The 18,717-nt window shown below is 48.9% G+C and overlaps 1 protein-coding gene across 2 annotated transcripts in view; it reads right to left on the minus strand.

Moving 5' to 3' along the window:
- Positions 1-1,850: 1,850 nt before the first annotated feature.
- MED27 (mediator complex subunit 27) overlaps positions 1,851-18,717 on the minus strand; it is a 1,466,317-nt gene continuing 1,449,450 nt past the window's right edge. For both annotated transcript variants that reach the window (XM_069609298.1, XM_069609299.1), the window contains 2 exons: positions 16,754-16,831; positions 1,851-2,387 (listed from right to left, as the gene is read on the minus strand). In XM_069609298.1, coding sequence (XP_069465399.1) covers positions 2,253-2,387; positions 16,754-16,831 — 213 coding nt within the window. In that variant the 3' untranslated portion in view covers positions 1,851-2,252. The remainder of the gene's footprint in view (positions 2,388-16,753; positions 16,832-18,717) is intronic.

Below are 18,717 nucleotides of genomic sequence, written 5' to 3' on the forward strand. Positions count from 1 at the left end.
ACAGGAGGAGATGGTCTAAAAGAAAATAACAGCAGGCACTTGAACCAGGGCAAAATGGAGAGTAATATCCTGAGAAGTGAAGCCTGCCATAAGAACACTGAGTGATGACGAGAGAACTCAGAGAGAACCAACACTTAGAAAAAGAAGGCATTTACTGGCCAGCCCAGGCGGGCCTAGACAGAACCACAGGGATTGGGGGGTGGGGAGGAATGAGCAGGGGGTTGCTGCAAGATCAGAGAGGTGAGAAAAGTAAAACCAGGAGGAAGCACCAGATTCCATGGACAACTCTCCCCACCGGCTATGGCCGCTGACCCTTCCGCTCAGAAGAATGTACAGTAGTACCGTGAGTCAGTAGTACCGTGAGTCAGGGGCTACAGACCACAGAAATCCTGCATCTGGTTTAGATCAAGAAAATGGGTTTGGGCAGCCTAAATGCTGCAAAGTCAAAGAGGGGAGAAGGAATCCCTTTTAAACTGTATGAAATGGGGCACTCGCTTTTTAGGCTGACAAGGCCTTGTTACCCATATCCCAGGCAAGGGATTCTGTGCAAGGGATGGCCTCCGGGGTGGAAGGGACCTACGGAGAGGACCATCCTATTCATTTTGTTTGGGAAGATCCCAGTTTTATTTGAGACGCCCATTCTTGTGACACATCCCTAATAAGAATAGTGAACCCGAACATATGTTCTCGGCGTCCTCCTTGGTCTCAGGTGATCCCCCCCCCCCCTCACCCCTGACAGCGCCTGATATAAATATTAGCATTTCTCTATAAGAATTTCAACAAGAAGAGAACTGAAGGTCTCCCTAGAACACATCACCTCCAGAAGACCAGACAGTGTAAATTCTGATGAACCAGAGAACATGAAGTGCCCTTGTGTATGAAGGTCTAATGCACACTCCAGAGGGGACTGCAGAGCCGAGCCAAGCAAAGAAGGCAGTTCAGAGAGGGGACTGCAGAGCCGAGCCAAGCAAAGAAGGCAGTTCAGAGAGGGGGCTGCAGAGCCAAGCAAAGAAGGCAGTTCAGAGAGGGGACTGCAGAGCCAAGCAAAGAAGGCAGTTCAGAGTGGGGACTGCAGATCCAAGCAAAGAATGCAGTTGAGAGGGGACTGCAGAACAAAGCAAAGAAGGCAGTTCAGAGTGGGGACTGCAGAGCCAAGCAAAGAAGGCAGTTCAGAGAGGGGACTGCCGAGCCAAGCAAAGAATGCAGTTCAGAGAGGGGACTGCAGAGCCAAGCAAAGAAGGCAGTTCAGAGAGGGGACTGCAGAGCCAAGCAAAGAAGGCAGTTCAGAGAGGGGACTGCAGAGCCAAGCAAAGAAGGCAGTTCAGAGAGGGGACTCCAGAGCCAAGCAAAGAATGCAGTTCAGGGAGGGGTCTGCATAGCAAAGCAAAGAATGCAGTTCAGAGTGGGGACTACAGAGCAAAGCAAAGAATGCAGTTCAGAGTGGGGAATGCAGAGCAAAGCAAAGAATGCAGTTCAGAGTGGGGACTGCATCTGCAAAGAATGCAGTTCAGAGTGGGGACTGCAGAGTTCTGCAGTTCGGCATGGGCTCTGCAAATCAGGGTAGGGCGCGCACAGTGGAGTGGGAAACAGAGCGATGTGTGGACTGCAGTGCAGGGTGGTGTCTGTAGATGAGGGTGGGGATTGCAGGGCAAAGTGAAGAATGCAGTGCGCGCTGGAGTCTGAAAATTGGGGGGAGTGCAGCGTGGAGTGGGAAATACTGAGTGATGTGCGGACTGCGGCGCGGGTTGGTGTCTGCAGATAAGCGTGGGGACTGAAGAGTTTCAATATCCACTTATGTTATGTACAATATAGAGCCATTCTTTCAGGAAAGAAACATTGACAAGGCGAGATTTGCATTATAAACTGTGCCTTTTTTATTTTTTAACAAAATCCCCCTGCAAAAATGGAATGTCCCATACGCTGCTCCGCTACACAACCAGAATCACGTGAGGAGTCACGCCGGGGCCAGTCGCTGATTTGCTCCCTTCTTGTGAAGTGCACCATGAGGGTTGGAGCAGGTACAACCTTACTTTGTATACAAAAAGTAACTTCTTTAGAGTGTAAGAAGTGGACGACAGAATGAAAAAAGCAACACAGAGAAAATCATATTGAGCGGCTCCCTGCAGCCCACAGCTCAGATTGCAGTCCAGCTGATTCCGGATGTTGACTTCATGCTGGGGTGTGGCCTGTGCTGGAGACCGGATGTTGATGTTGCGTCACCTTCAGACGCACCCCAGCACACGGTGCCGGGCCTACTGTCTACATGTGTCGTGGAAAGCTTCCAGGGTGCGGAAATCCCGCCACGTAGGCGGTAGGCCGTCCTGAAGAAAGCGGCCGCAGCGCTGGCACGGCGCCTGGAACAGCTTGATGTAACTTCTTAACCAGGTCTGCAAAGAGAAGGACAGAGAGAAGTGAAAGCAACTGGATGCCAAGGCGCCTTCCTGTCAGCTTCAATGAACCAGAGACACAGGACATTCCCTGGCCCGGGCCCAGGACCGCCACATGCTGCCATCTCACTTCAACTGAAGCGCGTGCCAAACCACAAGGTCACACAATGGCTGCTGACACACTCGTTACTGGCATCCGCTGGCCGCCCTTGCGCTCACAGCACTGCAAGCATTCAATCCCCAACGTGCCTGGACCATGGAAGCAGAGATCAGGTAACCTCCCGCCCCTACCCCCAATTAAATCTAGCCATTTCAAAGGTCAACAAAAACACAAGCAGCACCCACCATTAACAGGCTTGGTTCAAGTTCACAAAACAAGGGCATGTGGACAATTTGACAGCATACCTGGAATGATTGAACAAGAAATCTAGACATTTCATTGGAGGAAACACCCTCATGTAACCTTCCTCAATAGCCAATGATCATAGGAGTGATGCGTTTTCTCTTTCCTGTTGGGGCTCCGTAATGACTTAAGCAGGTGTGCGCATCTCAAAGGTTAGGGGCACTATGTGTTGTGTGAAAACCCCCTATAAGGGCTTTTCCCTACCTCCTCCCTGGGGACCGTTTTAGGTGGCCCACGGACAGCCATCTCTGTTGGATCCAGACCCTGGGGGTGGACAAGCGAGGGAGGACCACCTGGGTAGAGTCCTCTTTTCCAACACCCCCTAACCGACATTTCCTCCACCTTCATAGGCTGTTGTGAATCCTGTCCCGTTACCCCCTCCCCAATTCCAACAGCCACCAAGATAAAAGGGAGGCATAGGAGAACCGGGAAAAGGGAATTAAACATATTACCCCGTGTTTTACAGCAACACGATTATTCCCCTTTTCCTAACAGTATTTTACCTGATTGACCCACAATTACTAGGGAACATGACAACTCCCATAATTCCATTTCCCCACTCAACTGTCAAAGGACTGGGACGAAGAAGAGCATGTTGGGTGTCATGATTATTACCCATAGGAATCAATGGACATTTTGTCCCTTTAATAAGGTCAGGCAGGGTTAGGCAACTACTCACACCTGACTCCAATTAACTTTCCCAACAAGTATAAAAGGTGGAGCCCACAGGTACACTTTGAGCAAGTTGAGGGTGCTGAAAGGACCAGGAGGAGGAGGCAGCAGCTGGGAGAACCCTGGGAAGCCTGGAGGAGCACGGACTGCCAAGACACTGGGCCTGTGACTACAGAGGAGGCTGCAGTACGGCGAGGGAGTAGTGCCTCTGGGGAGCCAACACACCAGCTGCAGTCTACTGGGAGTGTTTGAGCCAGTGATTGCTCCCTGGGTGAGCTAGAAGAGCCCAGGTAACTGAGGGGCAGGTGGAGAGACCCTGATCTCAAATTGATTCCACCCATAAGAACATGTTTACTTGGACAAGAAAAGTGTGGACTTTGAGAGAATCCCAATGACGGCAAAAGGCTACCATGGGGAGCTGGCGAAGTAGGAGCAGAAATCGTAAAAGTGCAGTGCAACAAACTGCGAGATAACAGTTTTCGTAAAGACAAGTCCGGTGAGCAAGACTGGGAGCCGAGAGAAGCAGTTCCAACGAAGTCAAAGGAGCGAGGTGCTGTCAAGCAGGAAGGCCAGCGGACTGCGAGAGAAAAGCTGTGAGCGGCAGAAACCCTGGCAGGCGTCCCGTGTTTGCAAACAGCCATGAGCGACCCTTGCAGGTGCTCCAGGACAGTCGGCTCACCTCCCAAGCACGAAGCAAGGGGGAGGAGGAAACACAAGGCTGTGGGCGACGGCCTTGGAGCAAGTAGGAAGGCGTCACTAAAGTACTCTCTGCCCCCTAGTACACGACCAGTGAGTGATCTGAAGGCCGGCTCGTGTTAGAAGAAAGCGGGGGAGCAGCGTTAATGAAAGGTTGCGATAGAACTGCAGAATGCTTAATGAAACAGAACTATTATGGTGAGACGACAAAGGATAAAGATTAACAGGGGGTGTTGCGAGGCATCATCAGCCCTTCTAAAGAATCTGTAATTCTGCATAAAAGTAACATTCCAAGCAAAAGGGAACGCAAGATGCAGAAGCAATTGAGACCGACCCGCCAATAAGCAAAGCAAATTCAGGAAAAGTATGTGCAACCGAGGAAGCTGAAGTTTTTTGGAAGATTGAAAGTAAACAGCTGATGAAGATTCTGAAAGGGCCAAGCGGCCAAAGAAAACCTGATACAAGCATCACAAACCTTTTGAAATTGAGAAAACTGTTCTAATGGGAGGTCGGAGTGGTCATGCAAAGGTCTGAGTCAACTCCTTGCAGTTTCTAAAGTCTTTGGTAGTAGTAGCCCAAGGAACAAGAAGTTGAAACAAGAGAATTAAGACTTGGGGAAGGGAACCCTAAAGTGAAAGGAAAAGGCAGGATTGAGCTCGGCATAAGGAAGCCTGTAATTAACCTTTGATGAACGGAAAGCGCATATTGAATTATTGTGAAATGAAGGTGAACATTATGCTGTGGTGAAATAAAAGGGAACATTGAAACAGGTTAGAGCCGACAGAGGAAGGCCTGTGTAGGACGATGGTCCCATGGTTGTTTCAGAACTGAACTGTATGTGGACAATGAAACCAATAGAGCTTAAAGGAGCTGTTGAACGGTGCAGGTGTCCCAGTAAGCGAGCGTGTGCTGAACTCGATAAAACTGTGCCCGTCACCTATCCATCTGCGCTTTCTAAACCCCGTGGTAGTAAACGTGGGGAAGGGAACTGCTATACAAGCCATTCTGACACTTGTTTGATAACACTCTTTATTTCTTTATTTCCCCTGTACACATTTGTTGTTGGCGTAAGAGGGCTAGGTTAGGTTTCTTTAGTGTAGGCCTTTACAATTTGACTTAGACTGACAAGGACTGTTTTTCTTTTGTTTTGATGATCGGGACTACTCCCATTCTAGAGATAGGGCAAGATAGGCAGTTTCCAACCCCCTTTGAGTTAAATAAAGGTTTCTGAAACTGGCCTCCATTCTGTCAGTGTCTGCATTTGATACCATGCCTTCCTTACATATGGTGTCAGAAGCGGGAGGTGGCCCAATTGGAACAAGTTGGGGAAACCACACATACAGAGATAGACCAACCTTGAAACCCAATAATCTACCAAGAGTGTTAGGACGAGAGCACAGGAACTACAGCTCTCCTAAGGGAGTTTCCAAGACCCTTCACATTGGAGAAAGACAATATATTCCAGCCCCTTTTTCCATCAATGTGGTTAAGTTTATGGAAAAATCAAAGGAAGCCGCAAAAACCAACCCAGGCCAAAAAGTGGGAATCCAGTTTTTCCCTTAACCAAAAAAGCCTCTTTTAGGACAAATATGAAAAGTAACATGTACCATCTTTTCTTCCTTCATACCGGTCAAATCCCTAGCCGAGATAAATTGATAATTTTCCTAGAGGTTAAGGCACAAGTACCAATCCACTGTAATGTACCTCATACCTCTAGGTGAAACAAGACAGAAGGGTGATTTAGAGTGTTACCCCTTTTGGCCAACAGGGAAGAATTGAAATGTGCCCTCTTAAATCTATCAAATAACCTGATTCAGTTTAAGATGGGTGAACTGGCGGTCTCCCAGTGTATGACACTCCTTATGCAACCTTGCTCAAACTAGGGTCTTGGGAAGGAGATGGGAACAACATAGAGAGACAAACAGACCAGAAAAGGATATGTATTATTTACATTTTTCGTAAGTCACAAGTAGAGAACAAGAAAACCCTGGTCTCTAGTTTCCAGCTGACTGAGTTAGGACCCATCGGGAATAGGGGAGTCCTCTGATAATTTGACATCCCCAGAGATCCCTCTTCCCTTAAAAACTGAAGATTGTGAAACCCTTAGCCAACAAACTCAGAATATTCTTTTCACCCTATAAAAAAAGGAAGGGTAGAGGAACAGACCGGGAGAGACAACCCAAGGGGAGAAAGCCACAAAAAAAGAGAGAGTTTTATTTGTGAGGAGTTCTGTGTTTGCGGACACCTGTGAGCGACTCGAACGGAATGGCGTGTGCACCGGCGAAGCATGCCTTGCAGGAGCTCCAGGACAGCTGGCTTCCCTCCCGAGCACGAAGCAAGGTCGGGGAGGAAACACAAGGCTGCGGGCGACAGCCTTGGAAGCAAGCAGGGAAGCATTGCTGAAGAAAGACCCCCCCCCTCCCAAGTACACGACCGGTGAGTGATCTGAAGGCCAGCTCGTGTTAGAAGCGGGGGAGGAGCGTTAACGAAAGGTTGCGATAGAAGTGCAGAATGCTTAATGAAACAGAACTATTATGGTGAGACGAGAAAGGTTACAGATTAACAGAGGGGTTTGCGAGGAATCATTGGCCCTTCTAAAGACTCGGTAATTCTGCATAAAAGTAACGTTCCAAGCGAAAGGGAACGCAAGATGTGGAAGCAATTGAGACCCGCCAATAAGCAAAGCAAATACAGGAAAAGTATCTGCAACCGAGGAAGCTGAAGTTTTGTTGAAGATTGAAAGTAAACAGCTGATGAAGATTGTGAAAGGGCCAGGCGGCCAAAGTAAGAAAACCTGATGCGAGCATCACAAACCTTTTGAAATTGAGAAAACTGTTCTAATGGGAGGTCGGAGTGGTCATGCAAAGGTCATGTAAAGGTCCGAGTCAAATCCTTGCAGTTTCTAAAGTCTTTGGTAGTAGTAGCCCAAGTAACAAGAAGTTGAAACAAGAGAATTAAGACTTGGGGAACGGAACCCCAAAGTGAAAGGAAAGGGCAGGCTTAAGAGGGCTAGGTTAGGTTTCTTTAGTGTAGGCCTTTATAATTTGACTTAGACTGACAAGGACTGTTTTTCTTTTGTTTTGAGGATCGAGACTACTCCCATTCTAGAGATAGGGCAAGATAGGCAGTTTCCAACCCCCTTTGAGTTAAATAAAGGTTTCTGAAACTGGCATCCATTCTGTCAGTGTCTGCATTTGATACCATGCCTTCCTCACAGATGGGACAATGGGGTACGCATGAATCTAGAAAGGGCTGCCTTTGCAATCTGGTACTTATAATTGAACATTCAAAAGGCGATAAAGCACCAGGTACATTACAGCAATACAAAAAGTGGGCTAAGATTCAGGATTACTTGAGCACCCCCCATGGGCACTGGGTAAGTGTGAAGGATAACGGAGTGACATTAGGTGTGAAAAGTGGGCCGTAGTTGGTTTAAATTAGTGGGCTTACTGGAATTCAGCACTGCCCCTCAGCAGTTACCCTCCACGCATAATAGCACTCAGTGGCAAAGAGACAGCCCATTCTACTGCCAACCAAGGCCATTCATCCGAAGAGGCAAGGTACGCCCCCAGTCACAAGCATTGGCAACGCCAACAGCTTGGGCCTTTGTGTAGGCAAGGGGAAGGCACTGCCGTAGTGGTAATAACCGGCCTTATATGGTAGCAGGTGCAAAAGGGTGCCAGTACCTGGGCATTTAATAGCAGTGCCTGGCAAAGGCCTAACACTTATACACAAGCCTGAACTGTTGGCTTTGCCAATGCCTATTTTTAACAGGACTTCAGTGAAGGGCTCATAGTGCCTATAAATCAAGTGGCTGTAGGCAGACCTGGTTAAGACATTTTTATTACACCTGTAACGTGTTTACAGCTCCAATTAAGTCATTGTGTCTCAGAAGACTGCTTTGAAAAAACACTGGCAGGCATTTTGCTCTCAAAGTTTGATGGCAAGGCTTGAATAAAGCAAGCTCAAAGAGATCCCACAAGGAGTTGTTTTGGGCGGGGAGTTGCAGGAACCGGGTGGGAATTGCCATAGGGATTAGCAGCGCCATGGGCAGTGAATGGGTGGGCAAATAACCAAACTCCTACAGGCGTTGTGCCGCTTTCATGCCATTTCTCCCCATGGGGCCTCTAATTCAACAGTCTCGGCTTATAGGTGGCGTAAATGGACAGGTATTGCCTTTTTGCAACTTAATTTCCCCTGACATCATTTCCCGTGGCATTTGGAATTCAGGGTGCTAATTAGCCCCCATGTAGTTTTCTTTAGGATTTGTGACAGTACCTTTGCAACTCTCTCTTGTATTACTTCGGCTATTGTTCATTTCTTGTCTGACGCTTTAGGCGCAGGCGCAGAGCAGGGTGCTTTCATCCTTTACTGGTCATATTGAATACTGGGCACCGCACCTCGCGACGAGGGGGTGGGGGGTCGGTTCCTTCGCATGAGTGCTCACCACCGAACCCCAGGGGTGCAGGATGTTGCCGCTGGCTTCATCTACTTTCAAATCCCACCAGACACAGTGTCCCTCCTTCGCCCCCTCCCATTCGGATAAACGAGGCGACCATTTTACAATAATGAAAGTTGACAGTGCACAGGCGCCTCTCATCCAATCACATGCTCGAATACTCCCAGTCATGTCATCATTAGCATATGCAAATATGCCTTCTGACAACATCGCTGTGCATTTTACACAGGAAGTCACATCAGCAGAGCAGAGGCAGGCACGCTGGCGCCTAGAATGACCAGCAGGCGCTTGCCTTGATAGGGTCAGAGGAGGGGGTTTGCATGAAGTTATTCATATCAATCTGAACCTCTCAACCTCGACGCATTTCCTCTGCTGCGAGACTCGGAAGAGCAGATGGGGTCTCCTGCGGATTCCCACGGGAAAACACGAGAGGAGGGGAGTTCAAGCAGAAAGCACCAGTGCTGCTGTCACACAGGCCAAGCACCCGGGGGGCGATCAAACAGTGCCGCAAAATACCACTACAGCTCACCGGATGCAGAAGGACTTCAAAAGGCAGCTTGGGAGAGCGTTTCCCTTTTCACTCATAGGGAAAGTCTCGCCCCACTGCTCCCTGGCCAGTATTTCACACACTGGGCGAGTGGCCCGTTGGTATCCTGGCCAGAGTTCTCAGCAAGGCAACAAGGCAGACATCTCCGGAAGGAAATAGGGAAAATAGGAAAGACTCCTCAGTGAGGAAATAGGAAAAATAGGAAAGACTCTCAGGGAGGAAACAGGAAGGACTTCTCAGGGAGTAAATAGGGCAGACTCCACAGAAAGAAAATAGGAAAAACTTAATAGGAAGGAAATAGGAACGACTTCTCAGGGAGGAAATAGGACAGACTCCACAGGAAGAAAATAATAAAGACGTCTCAGGCAGGAAACAGGGACGACTTCTCAGGGAGTAAATAGGACAGACTACTGAGGAAGGAAATAGGACAGACTCCTGAGGAAGGAAACAGGCCACACTTCTCAGGAACGAAATAAGACAGACTTCTCAGGAACGAAATAGGACAGACTTCTCAGGAACGAAATAGGATACACTTCGTCCATAGGGTGTGAATCGACGATGATGATTTTGACAACGGTCTTGGGTTCATCGATGAAGAAGTCTTCGGGGTCGTTGACGATGACGCTGCCGATGATGATTAACGATGTTTCATTGATGGCGATGAAGTGGATGATCTCCAGCCCTCTGAAGACAGGGTTCCCTTCGTGCCCGTCGCTCCAGCCCTGGTAGAGGCATGACTGCATCCCGAAGCAGAGTCAGAGGCCCTACCTTCCTTTAGCCAGGAGACCAGGCTTTGATGGCGATCCTTTCTCGTCTTTGTGGAAAAAGACTGGCAGATGGGGCATCCCTCCACATCGTGAACCAGGGGCAGGCAGTAAATGTATTTCTGGTGGCGGTCCTTGATGAAGACGCTCCCTCTGACCACATCTTGAAGAGGCCTTGAAGAGACTCTTCCTCTTGGCCTCAGACATGGCGCATGAAATAGGCCCAAAACCCGTTCTGCAGCCTAACACGATGTAACGATCGGACGGACGGTGGGATCAAGACCAGCAAGTTACAATGGTGACGGATTGAAGAATTTGAAGAGAAAACTATCTACACAGGCAAATATACTCAAGAAAGTAGAGGAGCGAAACTTGAGGACTCCCAACGCGAAAACGAGCAATAAAAATCTGAAGATGATCACCAGGGGTGAGCTAAGAAGGAGAAGGGTCATTGGTTGGGGCAGTATGACCCAAAGTGACAGAATAGGCTATACAAGCAACCATTCACTTTTAGCTTAAAACTAAGCTGTTTTATTTTACTGAGTATCCCCAGCCTGACAACGGGGGAATATTCATAGCATGTGAATCCATGCAAGACCCCATGCTGGAGAATTGTGCTTTCTGGTATCTGCTTCCACCCCTTACACAACGGCTACAAACTTAGCCTTCAGTGGCCCTCCAAGCCTAGCAAAAGTAAGCAAGGACTCTACAAAGTCCTGCTCAGCCTGTCGCAGACAGAGCACACAGCCCTCAAGAAGGAAAGTGCTCCTCTGCAGCAACATGAACACCAATGTTCCCCGGGAGAGGGGCAGCCTAAGTTCCTGAGGGCATGCAGGTACTCTGATTTTCCTATCTTAAGACTCATCACATAGCTGCTGTTAGCTCACTACTGGTTGGTGGCAGCATTTATCATTGGTGTAGAGTTGGCATGAGTGTACCTCGCGAGATGAGCGTACCCCGCGAGATGAGCTTACCAGTCACCGCTGTATAATATCCAGAATGTGCAAGAGATAAGGATGTGATCCTATGTAGCGGAGAATCCATAAGCCTGGGATCTACGGGAAGCAGGAAGGCCAAGGTGTGGATGGGCTGTCCGGCTCCAGAGCCTCATCAACAGCCTCAGACTTTTTGCCAGGGAAGAAGCCGGCAAAGGTGATTGTGGTGACCCGCACAGATGCATCATGTGTGCAAATGTTACCTGAGTGCACGTCTGAGTGAGTGTGGATAGAGAGGCATTGAGATCTTGTGTACTACGGGTATATCAAAGCAGTGATTGGGCTCTTGAGCATGTGGTGTTTTCTTGTGATGAGTTGTGCAAATACATAAAGTTATGCTCACTTGGGGGTGAATTAAATCCTCCTTAAATAGATATTCTCAATGCACAGCGTTTCGGAGGTTGTCTGTCCTGGAGTTCTGAAGAAAATTGGAACTAGCATTAAGAACATATGATGCCCCTCTGGGAACATTTTTGGTAATACATATATTGGGGTGGTGCTGGATTGCAAACGTGCCCCACTCAGATCCGGGAGTATTTGTCATTAAGCGGCTTCTTGGTGGAACCAGAAGAACTTGTACAAGCCAAGTACCCCAGCAAGAAAAAAGAGCGCACTGTTTGAATGCTATGCCTGACTAAGGTGGACCAGAATCGGGTGCTGGAATGAAATCACCTATGACTAGGGGGGCGAAACCCCCGCTAAGCCGCAATTCCCCATTTGCACCACAGGCGTTGCACCAGTCCTTTGCAGAAGTCACACCTGGAAAAGAAGCGACAGATGAAGGAGAGTGCGGCAGATCAAATGTAGGAGGACAAGACTGAGGAGTCCTGTAGTGTCGCTGCAGGACCCTATGAAGTCCTGAAGGATCTTGGGGCCTTCTTCAGAACCATTTCCAAGGTCGGACCATGAGCGAGGTGCGCATCTCCTCCGCACAGCGAGTCTAGAAGGCCTATCTGGAGTGCCTGACCGCAAGACTTCCCACCACATTCATTTATTTTCTTTATTGGGGCTTTATGCGCCTATACAGCCACATGGTGTGTCAAGGCGCATGTAAGGGGAGACCACACTCTTCTCTGGCCTTCCAGACAAGCAATGGTTCAAGCCTGAGCCAGTCCCATTCACAGCGGAGATACTCTACTGGACCCACATGGCAACATGGCCACTTCCACCGCCATCAAGGTGTGAGGCTGGCTTTCTGGAGTTTTGTCTTCTTGGTAGCGAGTTAGTCTGGAAGGTGTTTGGGGGTCAAACATGGACTTCATTTCTTAGAGAAGACTCTGAGCCTCAATGAACTATGTTACAAAAGAATGGAATTGGGATCCAAGAGCGTGCCTGAAAGCTCTGGTTCAGTGGGTGGAAGAGATCCCAGAGTGTGCCTGGAAGCTCTGGTTCAGTGACTGGAAGAGATCCTAGAGAGTGCCTGAAAGCTCTGGTTCAGTGGTTGGAAGAGATCCCAGAGCGTGCCTGAAAGCTCTGATTCAGTGGGTAGAAGAGATCCTAGAGCGTGCCTGAAAGCTCTGGTTCAGTGGGTGCAAGAGATCCTAGAGAGTGCCTGAAAGCTCTGGTTCAGTGGGTGCAAGAGATCCTAGAGAGTGCCTGAAAGCTCTGGTTAAGTGGGTGCAAGAGATCCTAGAGAGTGCCTGAAAGCTCTGGTTCAGTGACTGGAAGAGATCCTAGGTTCAGTAGGTGGAAGCATTGTAAAGCGTGCCTGAAAGCTCTGGTTCAATGACTGGAAGAGATCCTAGAGAGTGCCTGAAAGCTCTGGTTCAGTGGGTGGAAGAGATCCTAGAGAGTGCCTGAAAGCTCTGGTTCAGTGACTGGAAGAGATCCTAGAGAGTGCCTGAAAGCTCTGGTTCAGTGACTGGAAGAGATCCTAGAGAGTGCCTGAAAGCTCTGGTTCAGTGGTTGGAAGAGATCCTAGAGAGTGCCTGAAAGCTCTGGTTCAGTGGGTGGAAGAGATCCTAGGTTCAGTAGGTGGAAGCATTGTAAAGCGTGCCTGAAAGCTCTGGTTCAGTGACTGGAAGAGATCCTAGAGAGTGCCTGAAAGCTCTGGTTCAGTGGGTACAAGAGATCCCAGAGCATGCCTGAAAGCTCTGGTTCAGTGGGTGGAAGAGATCCTAGTTTCAGTGGGTGGAAGAGATCCTAGGTTCAGTAGGTGGAAGCATTGTAAAGCGTGCCTGAAAGCTCTGGTTCAGTGGGTACAAGAGATCCTAGAGAGTGCCTGAAAGCTCTGGTTCAGTGGGTGTAAGAGATCCTAGAGCATGCCTGAAAGCTCTGGCTCAGTGGGTAGAAGAGATCCTAGAGCGTGCCTGAAAGCTCTGGTTCAGTGGGTGTAAGAGATCCTAGAGCATGCCTGAAAGCTCTGGTTCAGTGGTTGGAAGAGATCCTAGAGAGTGCCTGAAAGCTCTGGTTCAGTGGGTGTAAGAGATCCTAGAGCATGCCTGAAAGCTCTGGTTCAGTGGGTGCAAGAAATCCTAGAGCATGCCTGAAAGCTCTGGTTCAGTGGGTGCAAGAGATCCTAGAGAGTGCCTGAAAGCTCTGGTTCAGTGGTTGGAAGAGATCCTAGAGAGTGCCTGAAAGCTCTGGTTCAGTGGTTGGAAGAGATCCTAAAGAGTGCCTGAAAGCTCTGGTTCAGTGGGTGGAAGAGATCCTAGAGAGTGCCTGAAAGCTCTGGTTCAGTGGGTGGAAGAGATCCTAGAGCGTGCCTGAAAGCTCTGGTTCAATGGTTGGAAGAGATCCTAGAGAGTGCCTGAAAGCTCTGGTTCAGTGGGTGCAAGAGATCGCAGAGCATACCTGAAAGCTCTGGCTGAGTGGGTAGAAGAGATCCTAGAGCGTGTCTGAAAGCTCTGGTGCAGTGGGTGTAAGAGATCCTAGAGCATGCCTGAAAGCTCTGGTTCAGTGGTTGGAAGAGATCCCAGAGTATGCCTGAAAGCTCTGGCTCAGTGGGTGGAAGAGATCCTAGAGCTCTGGCTCAGTGGGTGGAAGAGATCCTGGAGCGTGCCTGAAAGCAATGGCTCAGTGGGTGGAAGCGATAATTGCGCGTGCCTGAAAGCTCTGGTTCAGTGGGTGCAAGAGATCCTAGAGCATGCCTGAAAGCTCTGGCTCAGTGGGTAGAAGAGATCCTAGAGCGTGCCTGAAAGCTCTGGTTCAGTGGGTGTAAGAGATCCTAGAGCATGCCTGAAAGCTCTGGTTCAGTGACTGGAAGAGATCCTAGAGAGTGCCTGAAAGCTCTGGTTCAGTGGGTGTAAGAGATCCTAGAGCATGCGTGAAAGCTCTGGTTCGGTGGTTGGAAGAGATCCTAGAGAGTGCCTGAAAGCTCTGGTTCAGTGGGTTTAAGAGATCCTAGAGCATGCCTGAAAGCTCTGGTTCAGTGGGTGCAAGAGATCCTAGAGCATGCCTGAAAGCTCTGGCTCAGTGGGTAGAAGAGATCCTAGAGCGTGCCTGAAAGCTCTGGTTCAGTGGGTGTAAGAGATCCTAGAGCATGCCTGAAAGCTCTGGTTCAGTGGGTGTAAGAAATCCTAGAGCATGCCTGAAAGCTCTGGCTCAGTGGGTAGAAGAGATCCTAGAGCATGCCTGAAAGCTCTGGTTCAGTGGGTTTAAGAGATCCTAGAGCATGCTTGAAAGCTCTGGTTCAGTGGTTGGAAGAGATCCTAGAGAGTGCCTGAAAGCTCTGGTTCAGTGGGTGTAAGAGATCCTAGAGCATGCCTGAAAGCTCTGGTTCAGTGGGTGCAAGAGATCCTAGAGCATGCCTGAAAGCTCTGGTTCAGTGGGTGCAAGAGATCCTAGAGAGTGCCTGAAAGCTCTGGTTCAGTGGTTGGAAGAGATCCCAGAGCATGCCTGAAAGCTCTGGTTCAGTGGGTGCAAGAGATCCTAGAGAGTGCCTGAAAGCTCTGGTTCAGTGGGTGGAAGAGATCCTAGGTTCAGTAGGTGGAAGCATTGTAAAGCGTGCCTGAAAGCTCTGGTTCAGTGACTGGAAGAGATCCTAGAGAGTGCCTGAAAGCTCTGGTTCAGTGGGTGTAAGAGATCCTAGAGCATGCCTGAAAGCTCTGGCTCAGTGGGTAGAAGAGATCCTAGAGCGTGCCTGAAAGCTCTGGTTCAGTGGGTGTAAGAGATCCTAGAGCATGCCTGAAAGCTCTGGTTCAGTGGTTGGAAGAGATCCTAGAGAGTGCCTGAAAGCTCTGGTTCAGTGGGTGTAAGAGATCCTAGAGCATGCCTGAAAGCTCTGGTTCAGTGGGTGCAAGAAATCCTAGAGCATGCCTGAAAGCTCTGGTTCAGTGGGTGCAAGAGATCCTAGAGAGTGCCTGAAAGCTCTGGTTCAGTGGTTGGAAGAGATCCTAGAGAGTGCCTGAAAGCTCTGGTTCAGTGGTTGGAAGAGATCCTAGAGAGTGCCTGAAAGCTCTGGTTCAGTGGGTGGAAGAGATCCTAGAGAGTGCCTGAAAGCTCTGGTTCAGTGGGTGGAAGAGATCCTAGAGCGTGCCTGAAAGCTCTGGTTCAGTGGTTGGAAGAGATCCTAGAGAGTGCCTGAAAGCTCTGGTTCAGTGGTTGGAAGAGATCCTAGAGAGTGCCTGAAAGCTCTGGTTCAGTGGGTGGAAGAGATCCTAGAGAGTGCCTGAAAGCTCTGGTTCAGTGACTGGAAGAGATCCTAGAGAGTGCCTGAAAGCTCTGGTTCAGTGGGTGCAAGAGATCCCAGAGCATACCTGAAAGCTCTGGCTCAGTGGGTAGAAGAGATCCTAGAGCGTGCCTGAAAGCTCTGGTGCAGTGGGTGTAAGAGATCCTAGAGCATGCCTGAAAGCTCTGGTTCAGTGGTTGGAAGAGATCCCAGAGTATGCCTGAAAGCTCTGGCTCAGTGGGTGGAAGAGATCCTAGAGCTCTGGCTCAGTGGGTGGAAGAGATCCTGGAGCGTGCCTGAAAGCAATGGCTCAGTGGGTGGAAGCGATAATTGCGCGTGCCTGAAAGCTCTGCTTCAGTGGGTGGAAGAGATCCTAGAGCTCTGGCTCAGTGGGTGGAAGAGATCCTGGAGCGTGCCTGAAAGTTCTGCTTCAGTGGGTGGAAGAGATCCTAGAGCTCTGGCTCAGTGGGTGGAAGAGATCCTAGAGCTCTGGCTCAGTGGGTGGAAGAGATCCTGGAGCGTGCCTGAAAGCTCTGCTTCAGTGGGTGGAAGAGATCCTAGAGCTCTGGCTCAATGGGTGGAAGGGATCCTAGAACTCTGGCTCAGTGGGTGGAAGAGATCCTGGAGCTCTGGCTCAGTGGGTGGAAGAGATCCTGGAGAGTGCCTGAAAGCAATGGCTCAGTGGGTGGAAGCGATAATTGTGCGTGCCTGAAAGCTCTGGTTCAGTGGGTGGAAGAGATCCCAGAGCGTACCTGAAAGCTCTGCTTCAGTGGGTGTAAGAGATCCTAGAGTATGCCTGAAAGCTCTGGCTCAGTGGGTGGAAGAGATCCTAGAGCTCTGGCTCAGTGGGTGGAAGAGATCCTGGAGCGTGCCTGAAAGCTCTGGTCCAGTGGGTGGAAGCGATAATTGCGCGTGCCTGAAAGCTCTGGTCCAGTGGGTGGAAGAGATCCCAGAGCTCTGCTTCAGTGGGTGGAAGCGATCCTAGAGCTCTGGCTCAGTGGGTGCAAGAGAGGAAATGGTGGTCTACAGGAGGCAGCTGATGTCCATTGATTTATGAGCCAGATACCGTATCCTCTTGGTTCCCTGAAGCACTCTGCAGCATTTACCAGGCACGTAATATAACCTGCTTTCAGTCCATTCGTTATGTACTCAATGACGCAGAGGTTTTCCTCCACTCCCTTTGAGAAACAACTCATTGTGAAAGTAGGTGAATGAACTTACCATGAAGGAGCGGACCACGACATCAGGCATCTGGGGCAGCTGGTAGTGCAGCAGGGCTGTGGTCGCGTGGTCCGTGACCTGCAAGAAAACGTAAAACATATTTTCAAGAGATCCATCCATGGTCAGATGCCCACACACCTACAATCTCTTCTGGAAACACAGATCCCAATAGTAGCACACACACCCTACTTCTGGCAGCATCATTAAACAAACATTGCCAAAAGCCGCAGTTTTGTTTTTTCTATAGGAAACCGCTTCCCTCGTGCAGTCCTTTTCCCAGGTACAGAGGCTGGAAGGTGACCTACATGGTGATGGTAGGTCTCCCGTTGATTCAACTAAGTAAATTATTTCGTGCTAATTTACTTCATTGCAAACACTTCAAAATACCACGAATTTTGTAAATGTATTCACAGGTTAAGGGGTAAAACGGGGTTTTGGCTAGGGGTGGTAGTGAAGGTGGGAATAAGAGGGGGGCAAATACAAATTAGAAGTGACTGCAATGAAGTAAATTACCACAAAGTAACTGACTTCGTTGTAAGAACGTAGAACGGATGGTTGGTGGCCTTTCACGCCAATTAGATATGGTTGACGAGGGGGTTGGGGACGGTCCACCTTGGTTAACTCTGATCGCCAATGGTGAAATATGCTTGGCAATGGAGTCAATTGGAGCGCATGACCAATGTCCAACTCCAAAAAACCTCAATATGAATCCCACTAATGCCCGACTGTAAAAATGGCTGCCAATCGCGACACAGTGCAGTGCAACCAAGCAACATCCAGGGTCCACGGTGGCATCAGAAATGGCAACCCCCTCCAGAGTTATAACATGCATGGTTACTCCCCTACAGGTTTACACCAAAAATATCTCTTTAGCATAGTCCTTCTGCCCACTATTGCCAGAACCCCCAAATGGAAACCCCTCAAGGGTATTATCAAGAGCACCATTAGATATTTCCTGTGATGCAGAAGGGGTGATATGTCATGTGCGGCGAGAATGCATGTGTGTCTGGGATCAGGATCCCCGAGACCGTGCAGTACTGTTTAATGATCTTCTCTTCAGGTGGCAGCGTGAGATAGAAAGGTCCTGCCCCCTTACATTATTGTGGGGAAGACACCAGCTCACCCCACAGCCTACTTTACCATTCACGAGGCTCTGCTTTTAAAAGAACATATCCTCCGGATAAGTGTTGTGTTTTATCCCTTTTAATGTTTTTCGTCCATCTTTAGTTCACAACGAATATTTGTTATTTATTTGTCTTTTCACAGTTTACAATAAACCTTTACTACAATTACAAACTATAGACTCTGCTCCTCCATTCATAAAAAGATTCCAAGGTTAAGAAATGTGTCTAAGACACTTAAGATGACAGCATTTCTCATACATGTACTGCCCATTTCAATATTCACATGTAATGCCATTATCCCCTTAACGGGTCGTCTTCTGTTGGAATCCCTGCTAAAGAAACAAGCCCAAATGCTTCTGATTTCACTTCTGCAAAGAGGATGCCCAGCTTCATAGAAGCCCACTCTTTGCACAGCCTACACGCTCTGCCTATCACTTCAATCTTTCTCCAACTGCTCTTGGGAGCTTTTTCTTTTGTTTACATGTAATGTAAGATAGATACACAGGAGGCTTACCACATAGGATGACCTACTATGTGTGTCTGAAACATGCTAAGAGCATTTAGTGGCTGGTTGCTTTGACTAAAAACGTAGGCGATGTTGCCGTAAATCGCGCCCCTCCCCGCTGTTCCCATCACTCTGCTCCAGATGTCTCTCTATCTGACAAATCGGCTAATAAGTTATTAGATTAGAGAGCCCACTGCCAGCATCATTAAGTCCTTCTTTAATTCAGGCCGAACAATTATTCTTATTGCCCATCTGTATTCCAGCAACAAAATCGAATAACCCTGGTTCTTGCTAGAGTTGCCCAGGACCTAAGTCCCAACTGAGTAGAGCATTCT

Source organism: Ambystoma mexicanum, chromosome 8 (assembly GCF_040938575.1).
Source record: "Ambystoma mexicanum isolate Mex_15411 chromosome 8, UKY_AmexF1_1, whole genome shotgun sequence".
In the NCBI taxonomy this organism is placed as follows: Eukaryota; Metazoa; Chordata; class Amphibia; order Caudata; family Ambystomatidae; genus Ambystoma; species Ambystoma mexicanum.